The following is a 19,626-nucleotide window of genomic DNA, read 5'->3' on the forward strand; positions in this document are numbered from 1 at the left end:
TTCGGCTCCGCGGTGGCAGACCTTGGCACACAGCTCCACGCCGCGGCCTTTGCCAGCCCGACATCAGGCGTGGGGGGCGGTTGTGTCCCGGTGACCGTCGGTGACGGGCGGGGCGCCTGAGGGGGCGTGTCCATGCAAACGAGCACCGCGAGGCATAACGGGACTGCCGCGACACGAAACCACCCCCGTGGGTGTACAAGGGCTGAGGGCAGGTGCGCGGTGGCTGCGGCGGAAGGCGGGGAGCGGATCGGGGCTGGTGTGGGTATGGTGGGGTGCGGTGTCCGTGAGGTGTGTGTGTGTTGTTTGGCGTGTGTTGGTGTGTGGGGGAGAGGCAGTCATACTTACCTGGCAGGGGAGACACCATGATCAAGCAGGTGGTTTTCCCAGGGCGAGGCTCATCCCTTGCACTCCGGGTGTGCTGACCCCTGCGATTTCCCCAAATGCGGGAAACTCGACTGCATAATTTGTGGTAGTGGGGGACTGCGTTCGCGCTCTCCCCTGGTTTAACCGGTATAAAAAAGAAGAGCCTATCCCGCACCACCGGCAGCCCTCGGTTTGAGGGTGCTGGTTTGTTTTCACGGTACTACTCGTCTCATCCGCGGTACGCTCCTGCAAGTCCCGTTAGTGCTGGGGAGCGGGACGCGGGTCACCCCGGCCCTAGCATCACCTAAGCGTACTGTGGGGGATGTGAGTATAGCCCGAGCCCTTCGCTGCCCACTGCCATCGGAACGTCCCCACAGCTGAGCTGTGAGGGCCTGGAGCCAGATTCGCTTCTCTTACCTCTCCCTCAGAGCTGTTGAGCAGAGTCGAGATCAGCCCAGGTTGTCCAGAGGAAAAGTGTGTCCAGCTCTGCCGTGGTGAACACAAAGTCTGGAGGGATGTGGAACCGTGTGTGCAAACCCAGCAAATGGCGAGGAGACAATGGGAAAGCTGTTGAAAGCAGCTAATGACGTCTCAAGTTCCTCCCTTGGGGGATATTGTGGCCAATTCCAGTGGGGAGTCCAGATGAAACCTTCTGGGCATCATAGAATCATAGAATAACAGAATGGTTTGGGGTGGAAGGGACCTTAAAGCTCATCCAGTTCCAATTCCCCTGCCACAGGCAGGGACACCTTTCACTAGACCAGGTTGCTCCAGGACAGGGCTTTGTCCAACCTGGCCTTGAACACTGCTAGGGATGGGGCAGCCACAGCTTCTCTGGGCACCCTGTGCCAGCCACCTCCTGAACAGTGAAGAATTTCTTCCAAAGATCTCATCAACATCTCTCCTCAGCCAATTTAAAGCCATTCCCCCTTGACCTATCTCTACAGGCCCTTGTCCAAAGCCCCTCCCCAGGTTTCTTGTAGCCCCTTTAGGCACTGGAGCTGCTCTAATGTCTCCCCTTAAGGAGCCTTCTCTTCTCCAGGCTGAACAAGCCCAGCTCTCTATAGCTGGGCTTGTTCTCTCAGTCTCCATAGCAGGAGTACTCCAACCCTCAGAGCATCTTGAGGTCTCCTCTGGAATTGCTCCAACAGGTGCATGTCCTTATGTTGGCACAGGGGACACACAAGGTGACTGAAGCTCTGCTAGCTTCTCCTGTCCCATCTGGCTGGGGCCAAGCTTCCCAGAGCCTTCTCAGTCATGCTTTGATGCAGACCCTATGGGACCACCACCTGGAGTGCCATTGTCCCATTGAGGCCACATGAGCCAGGGAGGATCCTGCTGCCATTGTGACCGTCTCGTGTCAGAAGGAACTGTCCCCTTCAGAAAGGGACTTATGCTGTGCCCAGCCCATTAACTCCCACCTCCTGTGCGATTTGGCAACGAATCCAGGCTCGTTCTGGAGGGGTTAAACTGCTCACACAGAAGGACTTTGCTCAAAGTGCCTTGAAGCATGGAAATCCTGCTGGGCCTGGGAGGATGCAGGACCACAGGGGGCTGGGCGAGAACAGAGTGGTATGGGACAAAGGTAGGAACCACCTGCAGGGAACAGCCTGTCTGGTTTCTCATGTGGCGAGTCTGGAGGTCTGTGGAAGCGTCACATACCCAATCCCCCCCAGGCAGAGATGCAACTCAGGACTCGGGCCAGTTTCAACCCATGAAGTGTTGCAGCAAACACAGCTGCGAATATAGAATCACAGCATTGTAGGTTTGGGTTGGAAAAGACCTTAGGATCATTTAGTCCCAACCTCCCTGCCATGGATGAGCAGGGATATCTCTCACACACACACCATGTTGCCCAAGGCTCTGTCCTACCTGGCCTTAAAATACTGCCAGGGATGGAGTATTCACCGCTTCTTTGAGCAACCTGTGCCAGTGCCTCACCACCTGCACAGTAAAGAACTTCTTCCTTACACCTAACCCATTACCCTTGGTACTATTGCTACAGTTTCCGATGAAGAGTCCCTCCCTGGTGTAGGGAATGCTGCACAAGAAGCTGCACCAGCAGACCTGAACAAGAGCATGAACATCCCGATCCTCATCAGCTGCAAACCACGGGAGTCAAGAGGAGTTGAAGTTAGAACACCCAGATACTCTCCAAGAACTGTAGACATCGAAACAAGGAAGTTACTGAAGACAAAGATGTAATGTTGTACCAGATCTGATCTGATCATATTATCTCCTTACGCCTTCCACTACACAATAAGCAACATGTTGTTCTTTTCAGCATATATGCTCCAACTCTGCAAGCTGACCCTGAAGAAAATGACAAATTCTACACTAACCTGCATCACCTCACTCAAAAGGCTCCTATAGATGATAAGATCATAATCCTTGGTGACTTCAGTGCCTGAGTAGGTAAGAACTTTGAAGCCTGGAGAGGAGTACTAGGCAAGCACTGTGTTGGTAGCTGCAATGACAATGGATGCCTCTTGCTAGAGTTTTGTGCAGAGCAGCAGCTTACTATCACAAATACTATTTTCCAGCAGAAAGACGGCCTGAAGACAACCTGGACACATCCTCAATCTAAACTTTGGCACCTTATTGATTATGTCTTAGTGCACCAGAGAAATGTTCACAGTCTGTCACACCTGAGGGACGCCTAGGGCAGAGTGTCAAACAGACCACTGCCTTGTGCGTTGCAAACTTAACCTCCACTTTAAGCCCAAACGTAAGAGGGGCAGCATTCCAAGGAGGCTCAAAGTTAATAATCTTCAAATAGCCTCAGTGAGGGACAGCTTTCGGCTACGCTTCAGACTAAGCTTGAAGACCATCTTCTCCTGAAGTGCTTTGGCAACATATTAAAAATAGCATCCTGCAGTCCTCCGAAGAATCCTTTGGGTTCCCCTTAAAAAAATCAAAGACTGGTTTGACAATAACAATCAGGAGGTCCAGGAATTACTGACAAAGAAGAGATCTGCCCATCAAGCACACCTTGCTCAGCCATTTTGCCAGTTAAGAAGAGCAGCCTTACACCTAAACACCAACAGAAACTTTGAGATATCCAGAACAAGCGGTGGCTCAACCTAGCAGAAAAGACTCAACTATGTGCAGATTTGGGTGAACACAGATGATTCTATGAGGCTCTGAAAGCAGTGTATGGACTCACATACCAGGTTCAAGGCCCCTTACTTAGTGCAGATGGCCAAAATCTTACAGATAAAATCTCCATCCTGAATCATTGGTCTGAACATTTTCAAACACTCTTTAGTGCTAACCATGTAGTCCAAGGTGCAGGAATCCAGCACATTTACAACATCTGATGAAAAACGAATTGGATATAGCCTCTACCATGGGAGAGACTCTTAAGGCTATCCAGCAGGTGAAAACTGGCAAAGCAGCTGGGGTTGAGGGGATCCCACCCAAAATCTGAAAGCATGGAGGCCAAACACTTCATGCTAAATGTAGTGAGCTAGTTGTGTGCTGTTGGGAACAAGGTAAACTACCATCAGATTTTCATGATGCAATCATCATTACTCTGTATAAGAAAAAAGGTGTAGAGTCAGACTGCTCAAGCTACCGAGGTATAACTTTGCTTTCTATTGCTGGAAAAATCATTGCAAGAATACTGTTGAACAGGACACCAGAACTGCACACAATACTCCACGTGAGGTCTCATGAGAGCAGAGTAGAGGGGCAGGATCACCTCCTTTGACCTGCTGGTCATGCTCCTTTTGATGCAGCCCAGGATACGGTTGGTTTCTGGGCTGCGAGCGCACACTGAAGCTGGCTCATGTTCATTTTCCCATTGACTAACACCCCCAAGTCCTTCTCTGCAGGGTTGCTCTGAATCTCTTCACTGCCCAACCTGTAGCTGTGCCTGGGATTGCTCCGACCCAGGTGTAGGACCTTGCACTTGACATGGTTAAACTTCATGAGGTTGGCATCAGCCACCTCACAAGCGTGTCAAGGTCCCTCTGGATGGCATTCCTTCCCTCCAGTGTATCAACAGAACCACACAGCTTGGTGTCATCGGCAAACTTGCTGAGGGTGCACTCAATCCCACTGTCCGTGTCACTGACAACAATGTTGAACAAGACTGGTCCCAACACTGATCCCTGAGGGACACCACTCGTTACTGGTCTCCAGCTGGACACTGAGCCATTGACCACAACTCTTTGTGTGCGGCCATCCAGCCAGTTCTTTATCCACCGAATGGTTCAGCTATCAAATTGGTGTCTCTCCAATTTAGAGACAAGGATGTCATGTGGGACAGTGTTGAACGCTTTGCACAAGTCGAGGTAGATGACATCAGCTGCTCTACTCCTGTCCATCAGTTCTGTAGCCTCATCATAGAAGGCCACCAAATTGGTCAGGTAGGATTTGCCCTTAGTGAAGCCCTGCTGGCTGTCATCAAGCACCTTGTTGTTTTTCATGTGCCTTAGCATGCCTTACAGGAGAATCTGCTCCAAGGTTTTGCCAGGCACAGAGGTGAGACTGACTGGTCTGTAATTCCCCATGTCATCCATTTTCCCCTTCTTGAAAATGGGAGTTATATTTCCCTTTTTCCAGTTGTCAGGAACTTCACCTGACTGCCATGATTTTTCAAATATGATGGACAGTGGCTTAGCAACTTCATTCGCCAGCTCCTTCAGGACCCGCGAATAGATTTCATCATGTCCCATGGACTTGTGCACATTCAGGTTCTTAAGATGGTCTCGAAGCAGATCCTCATGTACAGTGGGCCCAAGGTCTAGGTTTTCACAGTCCCTACATCTGCCTTCCAAGACTTGGGTGGTGTGGTCAGAACCTTTGCCAGTGAAGACCGAGGCAAAGAAGCCATTCAGAACCTCAGCCTTCTCCAAGTCCTGTGTAGCCAGTTATCCCAATAGCTTCCAGAGGGGGCCTACATTGTTCTTAGTCTGTTTTTTAGCCGCTACATACCTATAAAATCCCTTCCTGTTATCTTTAACATCCCTAGCCAAGTTTAATTCTAACTGGGCCTTAGCTTTCCTAACCTGGTCCCTAGCTTCCCGGACAATATTGCTGTATTATTCCCAGGCTGCCTGTCCTTGCTTCCACCTTTTATAAGCCTCTTTTTTCCTGTGACTTTTTTTTAGCAGCTCCTTATCCATCCAAGGAGGTCTCCTGGCCCTTCCTTCTAGTCGGGATGCAACACTCCTGAGCCTGTAGCAGGTGATCCTTGAATATTAACCAAGAGTCTTGGGCCCCCCCTGCCCTCTAGGGCTATATCCTACGGAACCTTACTTAGCAGGTTCCTGAAGAGCCCAAAGTCTGCTCTCTTGAAGTCCAGGACAGTGAGGTTGCTGCACACTCTTCTCACTGTCCTGAGGATCTCGAATTTGACCATCTCGTGATCACTGCATCCAAAACTTTCCTGGAGCATCACATTTCCAACAAGCCCTCCTCTGTTGGTGAGCACGAGGTCAAGCAGGGCACCTCTCCTTGTCGGCTCCTCTATTGCTTGCAGAAGGAAGGTGTCTTCCACACAATCAAGAAACCTCCTGGATTGTTTGTGCCAGGCCGTACCGTCGCCCCAACAGATGTCAGGGTGGTTGAAGTCCCCCATGAGAACAAGGGCCTGTGAGTGTGAGGCTTTTCCTATCTGTCTGTAGAGTTCTTCATCCACAGGTTCCTCTTGATCAGGCAGTCTGTAACATAGCCCCACAGTAATGTCTCCCATCACTGTTTTTCCCTTAACCCTGACCCACAAACTCCCTGTTAACTGATCACCTGTCCCCAGAGTTCCATACTCTCCAGCCTATCCCTAACATAAAGGGCAACTCCCCCTCCCCTCCTACCAGGCCTGTCTTTTCTAAAAAGCCTGTAACCTTCCATTCCAACACTCCAGTCAAAGGAGCCATCCCACCATGTTTCTGTGATGCCTATTATATCATAGCCCCATAGATGCGCCCACATCTCTAATTCCTCTTGTTTGTTCCCCATGCTACTGGTATTTGTATAGAGGCATCTGATCAGAGTTCCAAATGAAGCCAGCTCATTGGCTGGAGCAGCTGGAATATCACTACATTGCTCAGGATATTTATTATAGGTGCTGGCAACTGACTGGGTGTGTTGGGATGGAATGATGCTCCCCTCCCCCAACACATCTAGTTTAAAGCATCCTTGACAAGTCTGGCAAGCCTCCCAGCAAAGCCACTCTTCCCTTTCTTTATCAGAGCAGCTCCACCAGCCCCCAGTAGGCCTGGCCTACAAACTTGGGTCTCATGTCCAAGACACCCAAACCCTTGACTGTGACACCACCCTTTTAACCATTTATTAACCTGTCCAATCCTCCTTGCCTTTGGAAGGTCCTCCCCTGTGTCCTGGAGAATTGTTGAAAAGACAAGCTGAGCTCCAGAGCCCCTGACCACCTCTCCCAGAGCTCTGTAGTCCTTCTTTATACTCCTCAGGCTACTACTATCTATATCCCTAGCACCCACATGTATCACTAGAAGCGGGTAATAGTCTGTGGGACTTACTAGAGCAGGCAGCCTCTCCGCAACATCCCTGATCCATGCCCCAGGTAGGCAACACACCTCCCTTGCGACCGGGTCAGGCCGACAGATGAGCGCTTCTGTCCCTTTCGAGGCAGAGTCCCCTACTACTACAACCTGCTGCTTTTTCCTGTCAGCACCAGTAGAGATCTTCTGTACCAGTGCACCAGCCGACTGTTTCTGATGCAAGTGCATTTCCACTTCAGCCCCCTGCAGGACAGCAAAGCGGTTCAGGGTGGGTACAGCAGATTTAGGAGGAAGCCCCTTGCTTTTAATTGCCCTCTCCCTCTATTTGTTGTTTTTTACTTTTGTTACCAATTCCCAGCTTCCCGGGTTAACAGCCTCCTTCCTTCCTCCATGAGTTAGAGGGGAAGCTTGAGGCCCTTGTGCTGTTTGGGCCTGGAGCAAGCAGTTCTGCTTCCTCTCAGCTTACCTGACATCCTGCAGCTTACTGACAGCATCCCGTAGCTCAGCCCCTGCTGCAGGAGGACCTCCATCAGGGAGCAGCGAGTGCAGCCCTGCCCATTGTGCACCCTCCCCACACCAGACCAGTGCAGGCACTCTCTGCACCCCGAGCTCTGCACTGCAGCCTCCCCTCTTACTGGCTCTCTGGGTGCCTACACTGGCCACTGCTGGGGCAGCCAGGGCAGAGCTCCCACACCGGGCCCTGGTCATACAGCAAGTGCTCACCATCCCACCCACCTGCCCGCACACACTGCCTCCACCCGCTCTGTCCACCACGCTCCTGGTTGCTCGTGCTCCCTGGGGCACTTCTGAACCACTCACAGCTAATGCCGCTTCTCCTGCCTCCACCCCCTGTGAGTCCTCACTCGTGTCACCAGAGCTGCCGGCTCCTGGGCAAGTCTTGTAGAGGATCTGAGGCTCCCTCGGTGGCTCTTGTCGCTCTGAGTTGAGGATCCTGGACACTGATCTTCCCTCCCTCCAGTGGTGAAGGTGTCATCTCCCGAGCTACTCACCTCAGCAAGTGACTTTTGGGCTGGAAGTCAGCTTGAAGAAGATAGTAGTTCTCTACCAACCAGCACCACAAGAAGATTATCTTCATCCCCACATTACCATTGGTGAGTTAGAGCTTAAACCAGTTCAGCAGTTCAGCTATCTGGGAAGCATTATTTCCTCAGATGCCATGATCGACAAAGAGATAGGTAACAGAATAGCAAAGGCATATAGAGCCTTTGAAAAACTCGATAAGAGTCTGGTGCAATAAAAACCTGAAGAAAAGTACAAAGATTACTGTCTATAGAGCCATTGTACTGACTACTCTTTTATACGGGTCTGAATCATGGGTTATCTACTGCCATCACCTGCGACTCCTCGAATGCTTCCATTAGCGTTGCCTCCATACAATTCTAAGCATCCATTGGACTGACTATGCATCAAATGTTACTGTCTTTGAACAGAGGTCACCAGTATCGAGGCCATATTGCTGAAATCACAGCTCCGCTGGGCAGGGCATGTCTCTAGGATGAAGGATCATCGCCTCCCTAAGATTGTGTTTTATGGTGAACTCGCCACCGGCTTCCGCAAGAGAAGTGTTCCAAAGAGGAGATATAAGGACTCCCTGAAACAATACCTCAGCCTTGGCCATATTGACTACCATCAGTGGTCCACCTTGGCCTCCAATCAGGAAACTTGGAGATACACCATACATAACACTGTTGTCTCCTTTGAGAACACATGCAGAATTAGTCTCGAGGAGAAATGACAACGTAGAAATAATTGTACCTTGCCTATATTGCCCATGGAAACCTTTCACTGTGCTTTTTGCAACCGGATTACCCTATCCCACATTGGCCTTTTTCGTCATCCGCACACTTGCAGTAAGCATGGGTAAAGCCCTTCCCGAATCTTCGTTCACGAAGTCAACAACACACACAAACCTCACGGACACAGCACGCCACGCGGCCCACACCGCGCCCGCGTGCGCCCACGGGGGTGGGTTTGCATGGCGGGTGCCCCGCGATGGCTTCCGGGTGGTTCTGTGCATGGCACCGGCCCCAGCTCCGGGCTCCGACCTGCACAGCCCCCCCCACGCCTCCGTGGCCAGAACCATTCACAGCTCGGGGGAAAGCAGGAAAAGGGGAAGCCAAGGAAGGACCCGCCCCCCTCCCGCCTCCCCACGACGCCGTTTCGCCGTCGAGGACCTCGGGCTGCCCCGTCCCGTCCCGCAGTGTCCGGTCAGCGCCGCCATGAGCTCTGTTTCCGCCTCCGTTCCGGCTCCTCGCCGGGCGCTGCCACTGCTGCTTCCGCCATTTCTTCCCTGGCCGTGCCCGACCCCGGCAGCGAGTCGTCTGGTGTCCGGCTGTCCCCATGCACACAGCGAGGAGCCGACCCTCCCGGGGGGCTGCTCCTAGCTTGGCTTCGAACCGGAGTCAGGACAGCGCACGGCACCGTCACCGGCCCGGCTGCCCCATTTCGGTTCCCGAGCTTTTCCCGGCCCGCCATGCCCGTTCCCACCGGACTCCCGGCGCTGTGGGCTCAGCTGGGGACCCCCAACCCCTACCGAGACAGTCGCCAAAGCCGCGGGCGCGGGGGAGCGGTGCCTCCGCCGGCGGCCGTGGCTGAGCTCCCACCTCCGCTAGGTGGCGCTGCCGTGGAGCGGGCGGAGGAGGAGCTACACGCGGTCTGGGCGGGGTCTGCGAACAGGGGGCGTGTCAATGCAAATGAGCACCGCGAGGCATCACGGGACTCTCGCGACGCGAAAACACCCCCGTGGGCTCGGGCGCACGCGGGCGCTGTGCGGGAGCGCGGCGGCGGCAGGAAGAGGGGTGGGGAGCGCGTCCGGTTGTGCGGGGCTGGTGTGGGTATGGTGGGGTGCGGTGTCCGTGCGGTGTGTGTGTGTTGTGCGGCGTGTGTTGGTGTGTGGGGGAGAGACAGTCATACTTACCTGGCAGGGGAGACACCATGATCAAGCAGGTGGTTTTCCCAGGGCGAGGCTCATCCCTTGCACTCCGGGTGTGCTGACCCCTGCGATTTCCCCAAATGCGGGAAACTCGACTGCATAATTTGTGGTAGTGGGGGACTGCGTTCGCGCTCTCCCCTGGTTTAGCCGGTTTAAGAGCAGACAGAACGGTTATCGGGGGTCTTAGTAGTTAACTGGGTTTTGTATCCCGATGGCGTTTTCTGGTCTCTGTGATGGCAGACACAAGGTAGCCAAGGCTGTGCCGCAGTGGTTCCTGCAGCAGCCGGGCTGCCTCTGTCCTTCACTGTCTCGGCAGCAGCACTAAACCGCAAGCCTGACTCCGCGATCAGGTAGTCCCCGGTTCCCTCTCCCCGGAGCTGAAGCCACCCGCGCTCCTCCCAGTCCCGACCCTTCCCGCAGTGCCCGATTCAGGCAGGACAGAGGTTTTACCACACAACTTTATTTTAAATAAAACTTAACACAGATGCAGGCTTTCGCAACCAGAGTGATGGACCAGACAAGCGATGCAATGGGGAGACGACGACGGCCGGGGCAGGCGCTGCGGCCACTCTCAGCCTGACCTGGGGAGGTCTCAGGGAGCGAGGGGACCCCCATGCCACAGGGGACACCGGCTTCCACTCATGCCCCCTCTCCTGACTGTAGGGGCCAGGATCCCCCCTCACTGCCCCAGCAGGCAGGTGGCCATGTCAAGGGTTTCTTTTCCATCATGCCAGGAACCTGAACCAACACCTCCCTCCTCCGAGCTGTGTCCTCCCTGCATCACCCCCACCCTGTGCAGTGGTCCCCAGGACGCTGTCTCTGACCTCACCATCCCCAGGCTGGCAGAGCGCAGGCAGCACCTGATCCTCTCTGGGGAGAAAACACCCCAAGGACTCACTCCTTCCTTCTGGCTTCACGCAGGGGGCAGGTGGGGACAACGGGGCGGCTGCAGCACCCGCTCCAGAGGAGACAACGGAAATAAATATGGGGCAGGGGGCAGCGAGGGTCAGCCAGAGCCCAGCCCCACCCCAGCCCCCGGCGTAGGTACAGCCGTGCTCCGTGCTGGGTGGACATCTATTTATTATGGAGACAGTGGCTTCCCACCGGAGCTGCTGGATGCCGAGGCAGCGGACTTGGCTGCCGGAGACTGTGATGGTGGCATGTGACAGTGCAGGGCGAGGCACACAGGCTCAGACCTCAAATGTCTATGGTGGGGGAACGGCGCGGGGCAGCGCAGGAGCGTGCCGGGGTTAGTACTCGTCCTGCTCTTCTGGCTGCTGCTCCTCCAGCTCATCATCCTCTGGTGGGGCAAAGCCCTCCTGGTGGGACACAAGGTGACCATCAGCATGGGGATGACTTTGGCAAAGCCCAACCCCCCCTAGAGCCCCAGAGAGTGAACAAGGGGAGAGGCTGAGATCACTACAAGGAAGGTGGTCTCATCCTGGGGAAGCTCAGAGGGCAGGGTGAGGGGCTGGGGGTCCTGGCCCTCACCTCTGTGGCGTAGAGGACACTGACGATGCCGGCGATGATGGGGCTGTTCTCATTCTCATGCTCCTGGCAAATTAGCTCAATGTCCCGCAGTTTGCTGAAGTAGAAATCCCGCTCCTTCTCCAGCCCGTCCACTGTCAGCTTCAGGTCCATCAGCTGTGAAGCGGGAGAGAGAGATGCACTGCTGATAGGGGCGCTCCGCACCATTCCCTCTCTCCCACACTGGGATGCCCCCAGGCACAGCAGGGGTGCAGGCAGGGACCCTGCCTACCTGCTGGTTGAGCTCCAGTATCTGTGCGTCAGCTTCGCTGCCTCCATTGCGTGCTGCAGGGGAGTTTTTCCGGAGGATGTTGCTGGGGACGTTGCTGAGGCGAGCTGGGTTCGGGGAGTTCTTGGGACCGGTCGGAGAGGTCCTCTGGGGGACTTGACAGCACATAGGGACCAACAGGTTAGTGCCAGCCTGGGGGTGCTGCCAGTGGGGTGGCTGGGGGCCAGGAGGCAGCAGCAGGCAGCAAGAGCAGGCAGAGTGCTTGGGGCTGTGCTGCAACTCCAGGCTGTCCTATGTTCAGCCTCCTCCCTGCCTTAGTTTCCCCTGGCAGATCTCACCCCATTGGGATGCCTGTGGCTTGGCTGGGGTTTGCCATGGGATGGATGGGGGATTCAACCCTTGAGATGCTCCTGTGGGGCTGGCACAGGAAGCCCATGGGACCCATAGTGTACAGTGGCACTTGGACACCATAGCACAGGGGACATAAACCATCCCTAGGCCCATGATGAGTGGAAAGATGAAGGCAGTGGACCCCTGCCTAGGTCCCTCCACGGGGCATGCCATAGGGCATGCCATCCCCTCTGCCCTACGTGTCCCTGCAGACCCACTGCACCCTCCCCAGTCGCAGGCAGGCAGGCAGCAGAGCAGGACGCAGGCAGGGGCTGGGGGGCACAGAGGAGGGAACACCCAGCCGTGGCTGGAGCGACGTGAGGTGCAGGAGGCTGGGCGGGAGGGCAGGGGGCAGCGCTCGCCAGGGGAACCCAGACATTACCTGCAGTGCCAATGGGTTTCTTGGGTTTGTTGAAGATGTGATCACCTGGGTTTGGGGGGGGCGCGACGTCCTGGCCCTGCCGTGCCAGCAGCGGGTTGTACTCCTTCCCGTCATAGTTGGCGTCAAAGAACTTCTTAAACCACTGGATGAACTCGAAGTTGTCCTGGAACTTGCCCTTCACCAGCCTCTCCACAGCGATGATCTATGGGGACAGACACAGAGGGGCTGGTGGGGCTGCCCTCCAGCACAGCCACCATGGCCTCCATCAGCCCCCAGGTCCATACCTTGTCCACTCCCATCTTCTTGAAGGCGGCTTGCAGCACCTTGAAGTTGTGAATGTACTCGTGCTCCAGCTTGGCTTGGAACTTCACCTTCCGCAGGTGGACACAGCCGGGGAACAGCATGTCCATGAACTGGCAGTATGCAGCCCCTGTGCCAGACCCACACCGTGATGTCAGTGTGGGCTGGTGGCACCCCCACCACCATCCACCCCACAGCTGTCCCTGTCCCTCCCCCGCGGGACCCACACCCCACCTGAGCAGAGCTGCTCGATCTTGGTGTAGTTGAGCTGGAGGGAGTCGTTGACCCAGGCGAGCATGTCATGGCGGCTCAGGTTCTCACTGGTTACCGATGTCGAGTACACATTGACGGCCATGCCCCAGCTGCAGAGGGACAGGTGTCAGGGCAGTGCCAGCGCCTGGTGCACCACCAGCCCAGCCTTCCTCCATGCAAGGATCCAGGGCACCCATCTCACCCGGGCTCCAGCACTGGTGGACAATGAGACCAGGCTGCCATGGTGCCACCCATAGGACCCCTCCACCCCTGCCTGCACCTGGGGAGCCGGATCACCCAGCAGCACCCACCACAGGACATGGATGTGGTACACAACATGATGGGTAAGGTGTTCCGGGGGATGCAGGCACTGTCGAAGGCACTGCCCCTGCACTGGGGCACAGCTCTGTTCCTGTGCATGCCCATGGGGCTCCTGGGGGCTGGTGCTGGCTCATAAGCAGCTTAGACCCCCTCTGCCCCCCTCCAGCTCCCAGCGGCTGCCTAATCTGCAGGGGCTGGGATTGGGGTCCACCAGTGCTGGGCTTAGAGGAGCAACATCTGCTGGCAAACCTGCCCCCAGATGGCAGAGGGCTCTGCCCAGCCACCACAGGAGCATAGATCCCATGTCCACAGCCCCAGCATGGCAGAGTGCTTGGCAGCCATGCCACAGAGCTGGGGGACATACACACGCCAAGACACCATCCTGCTGGTTCCTGCCAAACGCTTTAGTGTGGGGACTGTCCCTGTCACCCCACTGCCCCCTCCCCAAGAGTGGGGTCCCCACCACTGCAGCCTCCTCCCTGCCCCACCCCCCACCCCGTGCAGCAGCAGCAGCAGCATTAATCCGCTTCCCCTTCCCCTGGCCAGAGGAGCTCAGGCCCAGCTGCCAGACGGGGGCTCTGGAGGGGGAGCAAGCCTCTTTTCACCCCTCTCACCCCTTGGCTTACTCTCCTGTTCCCACATCCTAAGGGATCATGTGGGGACGGCAAGTGGGGGATCCCCTGATGCAGGACCCCTGTCCTCCAGCAGACAAGGGCAGTGGGTGCAGTAGGGGGGTGCCTGCACAGTGCTGCCACCTCCCTGCGTGCCCATTGTGAAGGAGGGAAGGTTCCAGCGGATGCAGCCCCCCAAACTCGCAGCCTCAGCACTGCCATGACTCAGCACCCATGATGCTGGCCCGAGCACAGACACACACTGTGGCCGATTGAACCATCACTGGCAGCTGACCTGGCTCATCCCCCCGCTGGGTCCAGGACCCCCCAGCACCCCACATCCATCCTGCCCTCTGCAGGGCCCTGCCACCGGCATGCAGCCAGGCTGTCGGTATTTTTAGCCACAAGAGCAGCTGGAAATGAGGCCCCCGTGGTGGCCACCAGCTGCCAACCCCCCAGCACGGTGTGATGAGCACTGTTCCCCTCGCAGGCAGCCGGTGAAGACCAAAGCCCCCCATCCAAACAGCCTCACGCCGCCGGGTGCGGGCAGGGGTGCGGGCAGGGGTGCGGGCAGGGGTCCCCTCCCTCTGGCAGCGCCGAGCTGAGTCATGCGCAGCGCAGAGCCAGAGCCGCGCGCACTGCGGTGCAGCCGCCACGGCGCAGCCAGGAGAGCAGCGGCGTTTGCCATGGCTGTGGTGCGCAGGGGCCGGCAGGTGGGGGGCTCTGTGCGCCCCCCGGAGGGATGACCCCCCCACACCGCCATCCTTTCCCCAAATAGGCAGGAGCAACTGCCAGTGCCTGCGCGCACCGCACACAGACCACGGCCGGTGCCGGAGCCGGCGGCCACCGTGAGCCAAAGGGTCAGGTCTTGCCTGCCTGACCTGGAGGACTCGCAGTGCCCACACGGCAGCCCGGGACACTCCTTTTTCCCCCCCCCATACTCCGCTGTGGGACATACAACATGGATGGGACACATGCTGTGTGCTGTGGCCATGCCCCAGAGCACCCAGTCCCGGTGTGCAGCCCTGCTCCATGCCTGCCACCTCCAGAAGAGCCTGGTTTGGGGACAGCATGGAGACACAGGGGTAGCTGGTGCACCTGAAGAAGCAGAGGGGATGCGGAAACACACTGGGGCTCACTGTGGCTCAGACAACTAGCCCCAGCAGGAGCCATCCTGGCACAGGAAGCCACCACACTGCCAGCACCCCTCACCCAGCACCCACTGCCTGTGCTGGGATGAGTTAATCCTTCAAACCAGCCCTCCATTCTCATCAGAAACTTCCCAAGTGAGGGCTGAGCCCAGCACCTTCCTCATGACCTCGTCCCAGTACAGAAGGTTTGTTCACCCCTCTCCCCCCAGCATTCCTACGGCTCTTCCCAGCATTGGCAACTCAGAGAACCCACAGCTTTCCCTTTGCCACAACAAGCCAAGGCCCGTGCCAGCAGCCGCAGGGTGGGTTTCACCGCGGGATGAATCCAGGCATCACGGTGCCGAGTGCTCCTCGGCGTGCCGCCACGAGCCGCACCCCAACTCCTGCACACGCCACCACATGTGTGAGCCCGGCAGAGAACCCTGATCCTGCTCCGGCACGCAGCACTGCCTGTCCATCCCCACGTGGCTGGTGGTGACGCTTGTTGGGGCGCGTGGAGTCACCCAGCTCATTTCCACCCTCTGAAGCGCCACACTGGCCTTCAAAGCCCTCCAACCGCAGCGCTGAGCACACCCTGGCATAATGACAGGGAAGCCAACACTTGCTCCAGCCCTGCAGCCAGGGCAGGAGCCAGCCCTGACGCCAGGTGATGGACTCACCTAAGGCAGGGAGCCTCCGGCCTGGCCAGTTTGCACCCTGTCTCCACTGCTAGCATTTGGATAAACAAATAACTAAGATAAGAATGTAGACCCGATTCCTGGCAAGCTGTTGGGAGAGAAGCTGTTCTGCCACTGGGTCCGCAGGGAGCAGTGAGTGGCTAGTCTCCCAGCGCAGCTCCTGCTGCCTGCCCTTGATGCTGCTGTGAAGGCATGGTGCGGGCAGCAGCGGTGCAGGGAGATGCGGGGTTCAGGTCACCGTGCACAGCAGCCCCCCCCGCCCCATGCTGCCTGCAGCCACACTGACAGGGCCGGGGGGACGCTTACCGCTGCATTTTAATTGTCCGGCCGCAGAGTTGCTAATCAAGGCCCAACGGCGAACAAAACACTGTGCGTGTGTCGCTGCCCCGTCCTGCTGGTGCAGCCAGGGCGCAGAGAGGTCGTCCAGCCCGGCTCCTCGTGCCAACGCTGCCAGGGAGGCGGCGGCAGGCACCGGCGTCCCACGCCGCAGCCCTCGCCGGGCCGGGGGCTGCGTGCTCTGGCCAAACAAAGCAGGAGGAGAATGAGGCCGGTGGCTGTGCTGGACACGTTTGGTGTCAGCACTGGCTGCCTGGGAGCCAGCCCGGCAGCAGCCGCCGTGCCGGGGCGAGCTGGGCTGCTGTGACTCGCAGCTTCTATTCTGGGAGCTGTCCCGGTGGCTTCTCAAGTGACAAATACGCGAGGGGGGTGGCAGACAAGCCAGCGGGGGCTGTGCACCATACGGAGCCGCGGAGGGGCTGCCCAGCTGATCTGGCAGCTGGTAGGCAGTGGGAAGGGTTCTGTGAGTGCTGACAGGGGTGGCCATTCGCCCCGGCTCCCTGATCATGGCAGACATTCCCCCCCAGTGCCACATCCCCCTACCCCGAGGAGAGCATCCCTGTGCCATGCTGGAGCGCATGTGTGGCAGATGTGTTTGCCTGGGTGCAGGCAGTGCCCAGCTCCTTGTCAAGTCCATCCTCCAGTGCCTTTCCCGGTTCCCTAAGTCCATAGCAGCCTGTAGCAAGAGAAGGCAACCGCTCTCATGCTGGGAGGTCATGGCTCCCATCAGAGGTACTCGGCACAGCCACGGTGTCCAGCTGAGGGGGACATGGTGGGTACAGGCAAGGTGCCCCGGCCTCGCTGATCCCCCCCTCTCCTCTCTCGCTAACCTAAATAACTCAAAATAGCAGTGGCTGGAGCATGTGCAGAGCGCTGAGCTGTCAGCAGTGCCTCCCACCGCGCCTGCTCTCCGCTTGCCTGTGCCGGCATCCTTATCCTGCGCAGCATCCCTGAAATATTAATGCCGAGTGCCTCCTGATGGTTCAAACCAGGCGGGTTGTTGGAGCTGGCACAGGGAGAGCCACTTGCCAGCACCCCACAATGGGGCAGGGGACACCCATGCCAGCAGTCCTGTGCCATGGCAGCCCCTTGAGATGCCCCATGTGCTCCAGACACACTGGTGTGCCATGGGTGCGCTGTCCCCCACCACATCCCCACGCCTGGGTGATGGTGGGGGGGTGCCACAGTGGCACACGATGCCCCAGCCCAGTGACAGTCACACTGGGGTGTCTCGGGGTGGCACCGGGAAGTTGGGATCATGCCTCTGCACCATGGTTTCAGGAACCTGCTCTTCCCCGTATGACATGAAGCTCATTGGCAAGAGAGTGTAGGGAGCACTGGGAAGGGCATCATCACCCCAGTCAACACGCGCCAGAGCAGGCACCATTTGAAGCTTGCGATGCTGTCCTGCTGCCAAAGGCTCTGAGGCTACAGCCACCATGCCAAGGCCACCACCACTGTGCTGCCATAAGAACAAGGGACAAGAGAGCATCACGCTTTGGCAGGTCACCGTGACAGCCACCGGCCATCCCACACCACTCTGGCCAAGACCGTCCTGCACCGGCTCTGCCTGCTCATCTAGTACCGGCAATGGCACCTGCTGCCCATGGGACCGGGCAGGCAGCACCGGCCCTGCCTGACCAGGCAGAACTCCGTAACGGCGGCACCGCGGGAGCCGGGGCTCTCCCAGGTGATGCCCGGTAACGGGTGGTGGCGCCCGCGCCGGGACTACAGCTCCCGGGGTGCCACACCATTCCGTGCCATGCAGCACCGTAACGGGGCCACGGCCCTGCGGCCGCCGCTGAGTCAGGCCGGACCCCGCCGCCACGGGCACGACGGGCCCCTGGCCGCGGCCTCGCACCTCCGGCCCCGGCCCCATTCGCTCTATCCCCGGCTACCCGCACCCTGTCAAGGCTGCTCCATCCCCGGGGGCACCGGACGGACACCCCCTCCCGACCGCTCCATCCATGGAGGCCTCAGCGGCCGCTCCGCCAGGTCCCGGGGGGCGGCGCCAGCCGGTGCCGGGATGCGGGAGATGGCGGCGACGCGGCGAGGAGCTACCCGGTCCCTCCCGGTCCCTCCTGGTCCCTCCGCGCCCACACTTACCGTGCTCGGGCCGCGGCCGCTCCGGCCGCCGCTCCGCCGCCTCCGCTCCGCGCCGGGCTCGCCGGGACCGGGCCGGGACCGTTCGGGCTGACCGCGCATGCGCCACCGCAGCTGCCTCAACCCTTCCCTCCCTCCCTCCTGCAGGAGGGGCCGGCCCTGCTCGCTCCGCCTTCCGTCCCCATGGCAACGACAAGTAGCCGGCCCTCTCCCATCGCCCTGGCAACGCTGGTCCTGGCTTTGCCTCTCCCACAGCTCCCCCTGGGGGCAAGCGGCGGCGGCCTCCTCACTGCCGGACACCGGGAATCCCTCTGGAACCTCCCGTAGCCCCTCCGGATCCTGGGGCCCCACCGGGATCCCACCGTACACTGCCGGTGCCGCTCCTTGCCTACTCTGGGGCCTCCTGGAGCCTCAGAGTCTGTTGGGACATTTGCCTCCCGTGTAATCTAGGGACCCCCAGAGCTCCCCAAAGCTCCCCTGAGCCTCCAGGCATCCCCCCGGACACCCAGTGCCACCTGCAACCCATCCCCACCTCACTGACCTCCAAACCCTCTCCTGCACCCCATCCCTGCCCTGCAGCCCCCTGCACCTTTGTGTGCACTTCTGCAAGCATGCAGCATGTGTGCATGTATGTGCCTGCATATGCATGTGTACATATATCTGTGTGCATGTGCATGTGTGTGTCCTCACTCTCCTGATGTGGAGGTGCATGACTAACATGGCTGCCCACAGCAGTGTTGATATCGTTGGCTGAATGGCCATGGCTGCCTGTCTGTGTCCCTGTGTCACTCACACTGCCCTGTGTCCCACATCCCAGGGATGCTCTCAGCACCCTCCTGGGCCCCACTTGCTGCAGTGATGGGTACCAGCTCTGGTGGCCACATGTTGGACCCAATGCTGCCATGTGGCCCAGCCTGGGGCCCCTTCCCCTGTCTGATGGGTGGGCATCCAGGGATAACATGGAAATGGTCCCAGACCCCAGCAATGTCGGGGTACAGGCACACTGGGAAGCAGGGAGATGGGTGTTCATTCATCACATGCCATATCCCCACCAGGACCCCCCAGGCAGGCACGGAGCCCAGGTGCTGTGAACGGTCTTTAATGAGCAAACAGAGACGTACCGCGGGTTCCTAAAACGGCCAATATTGACTACCTAGGGGGGGACAGGACCCCCACACTGCCTGTGCCCACCCGGCCAACCCCTCCCCCCCCGACAGGGACCCACCGAGGAGGGGAACAGGGCATGGGGAACATTTCACATCCCACGTGGCTCCCAGCATGTGGGGATGGGGATGTGCATGTGTGTGTGTGCATGTGGACACCTGCCAAGGAGAGCACGTGTTCACGTGTGTGTGCAATGAACAGGGCACTGAGAACACGCACAGAGCAACGTGTATGTCTGAGACCGTGCATAGCATGGCACACATGTGCGCACACACAAGTGGTGAGGAGCCTGTTGGTGCTTCACATGGAGGAACGCACACACGTGTGCATGTGTGCTGTGAGCATCTCAGTCCGTACACGAGTGACACACGTGTGCACACACACA

General features: G+C 58.1%; 1 protein-coding gene and 2 non-coding genes across 5 annotated transcripts; 2 read left to right on the plus strand and 1 right to left on the minus strand.

Annotated features, from left to right (window-relative positions):
- The first annotated feature begins 337 nt into the window (after nt 1-337).
- LOC115947284 (U1 spliceosomal RNA) lies at nt 338-501 on the plus strand. Its single transcript, XR_004081226.2, has one exon. It is a non-coding gene; the product is annotated as a U1 spliceosomal RNA (small nuclear RNA).
- Nucleotides 502-9,775: 9,274 nt separating this feature from the next.
- LOC115947281 (U1 spliceosomal RNA) lies at nt 9,776-9,939 on the plus strand. Its single transcript, XR_004081224.1, has one exon. It is a non-coding gene; the product is annotated as a U1 spliceosomal RNA (small nuclear RNA).
- Nucleotides 9,940-10,238: 299 nt separating this feature from the next.
- On the minus strand, nt 10,239-18,207 carry MAPRE3 (microtubule associated protein RP/EB family member 3). 3 transcript variants are annotated; one of them, XM_034061016.1, is made up of 7 exons: nt 18,081-18,207; nt 12,861-12,988; nt 12,611-12,756; nt 12,327-12,528; nt 11,558-11,709; nt 11,290-11,442; nt 10,239-11,117 (listed from the first exon to the last, which is right to left on the minus strand). In XM_034061016.1, the coding sequence occupies exons 2-7, from the start codon at nt 12,979-12,981 to the stop codon at nt 11,049-11,051; spliced, it is 843 nt and encodes a 280-aa protein (XP_033916907.1). In that variant the 5' UTR covers nt 12,982-12,988; nt 18,081-18,207; the 3' UTR covers nt 10,239-11,048. The 3 variants fall into 3 exon arrangements, with proteins under 3 accessions (XP_033916907.1, XP_033916908.1, XP_033916906.1); XM_034061017.1 differs by lacking the exon at nt 18,081-18,207 and adding an exon at nt 15,945-16,264 and having other exon boundaries at nt 12,372-12,528; XM_034061015.1 differs by lacking the exon at nt 18,081-18,207 and adding an exon at nt 15,945-16,256.
- Nucleotides 18,208-19,626: the final 1,419 nt, after the last annotated feature.

The sequence above is a fragment of the Melopsittacus undulatus genome, chromosome 3 (genome assembly GCF_012275295.1).
Source record: "Melopsittacus undulatus isolate bMelUnd1 chromosome 3, bMelUnd1.mat.Z, whole genome shotgun sequence".
Lineage (NCBI taxonomy): Eukaryota > Metazoa > Chordata > Aves > Psittaciformes > Psittaculidae > Melopsittacus > Melopsittacus undulatus.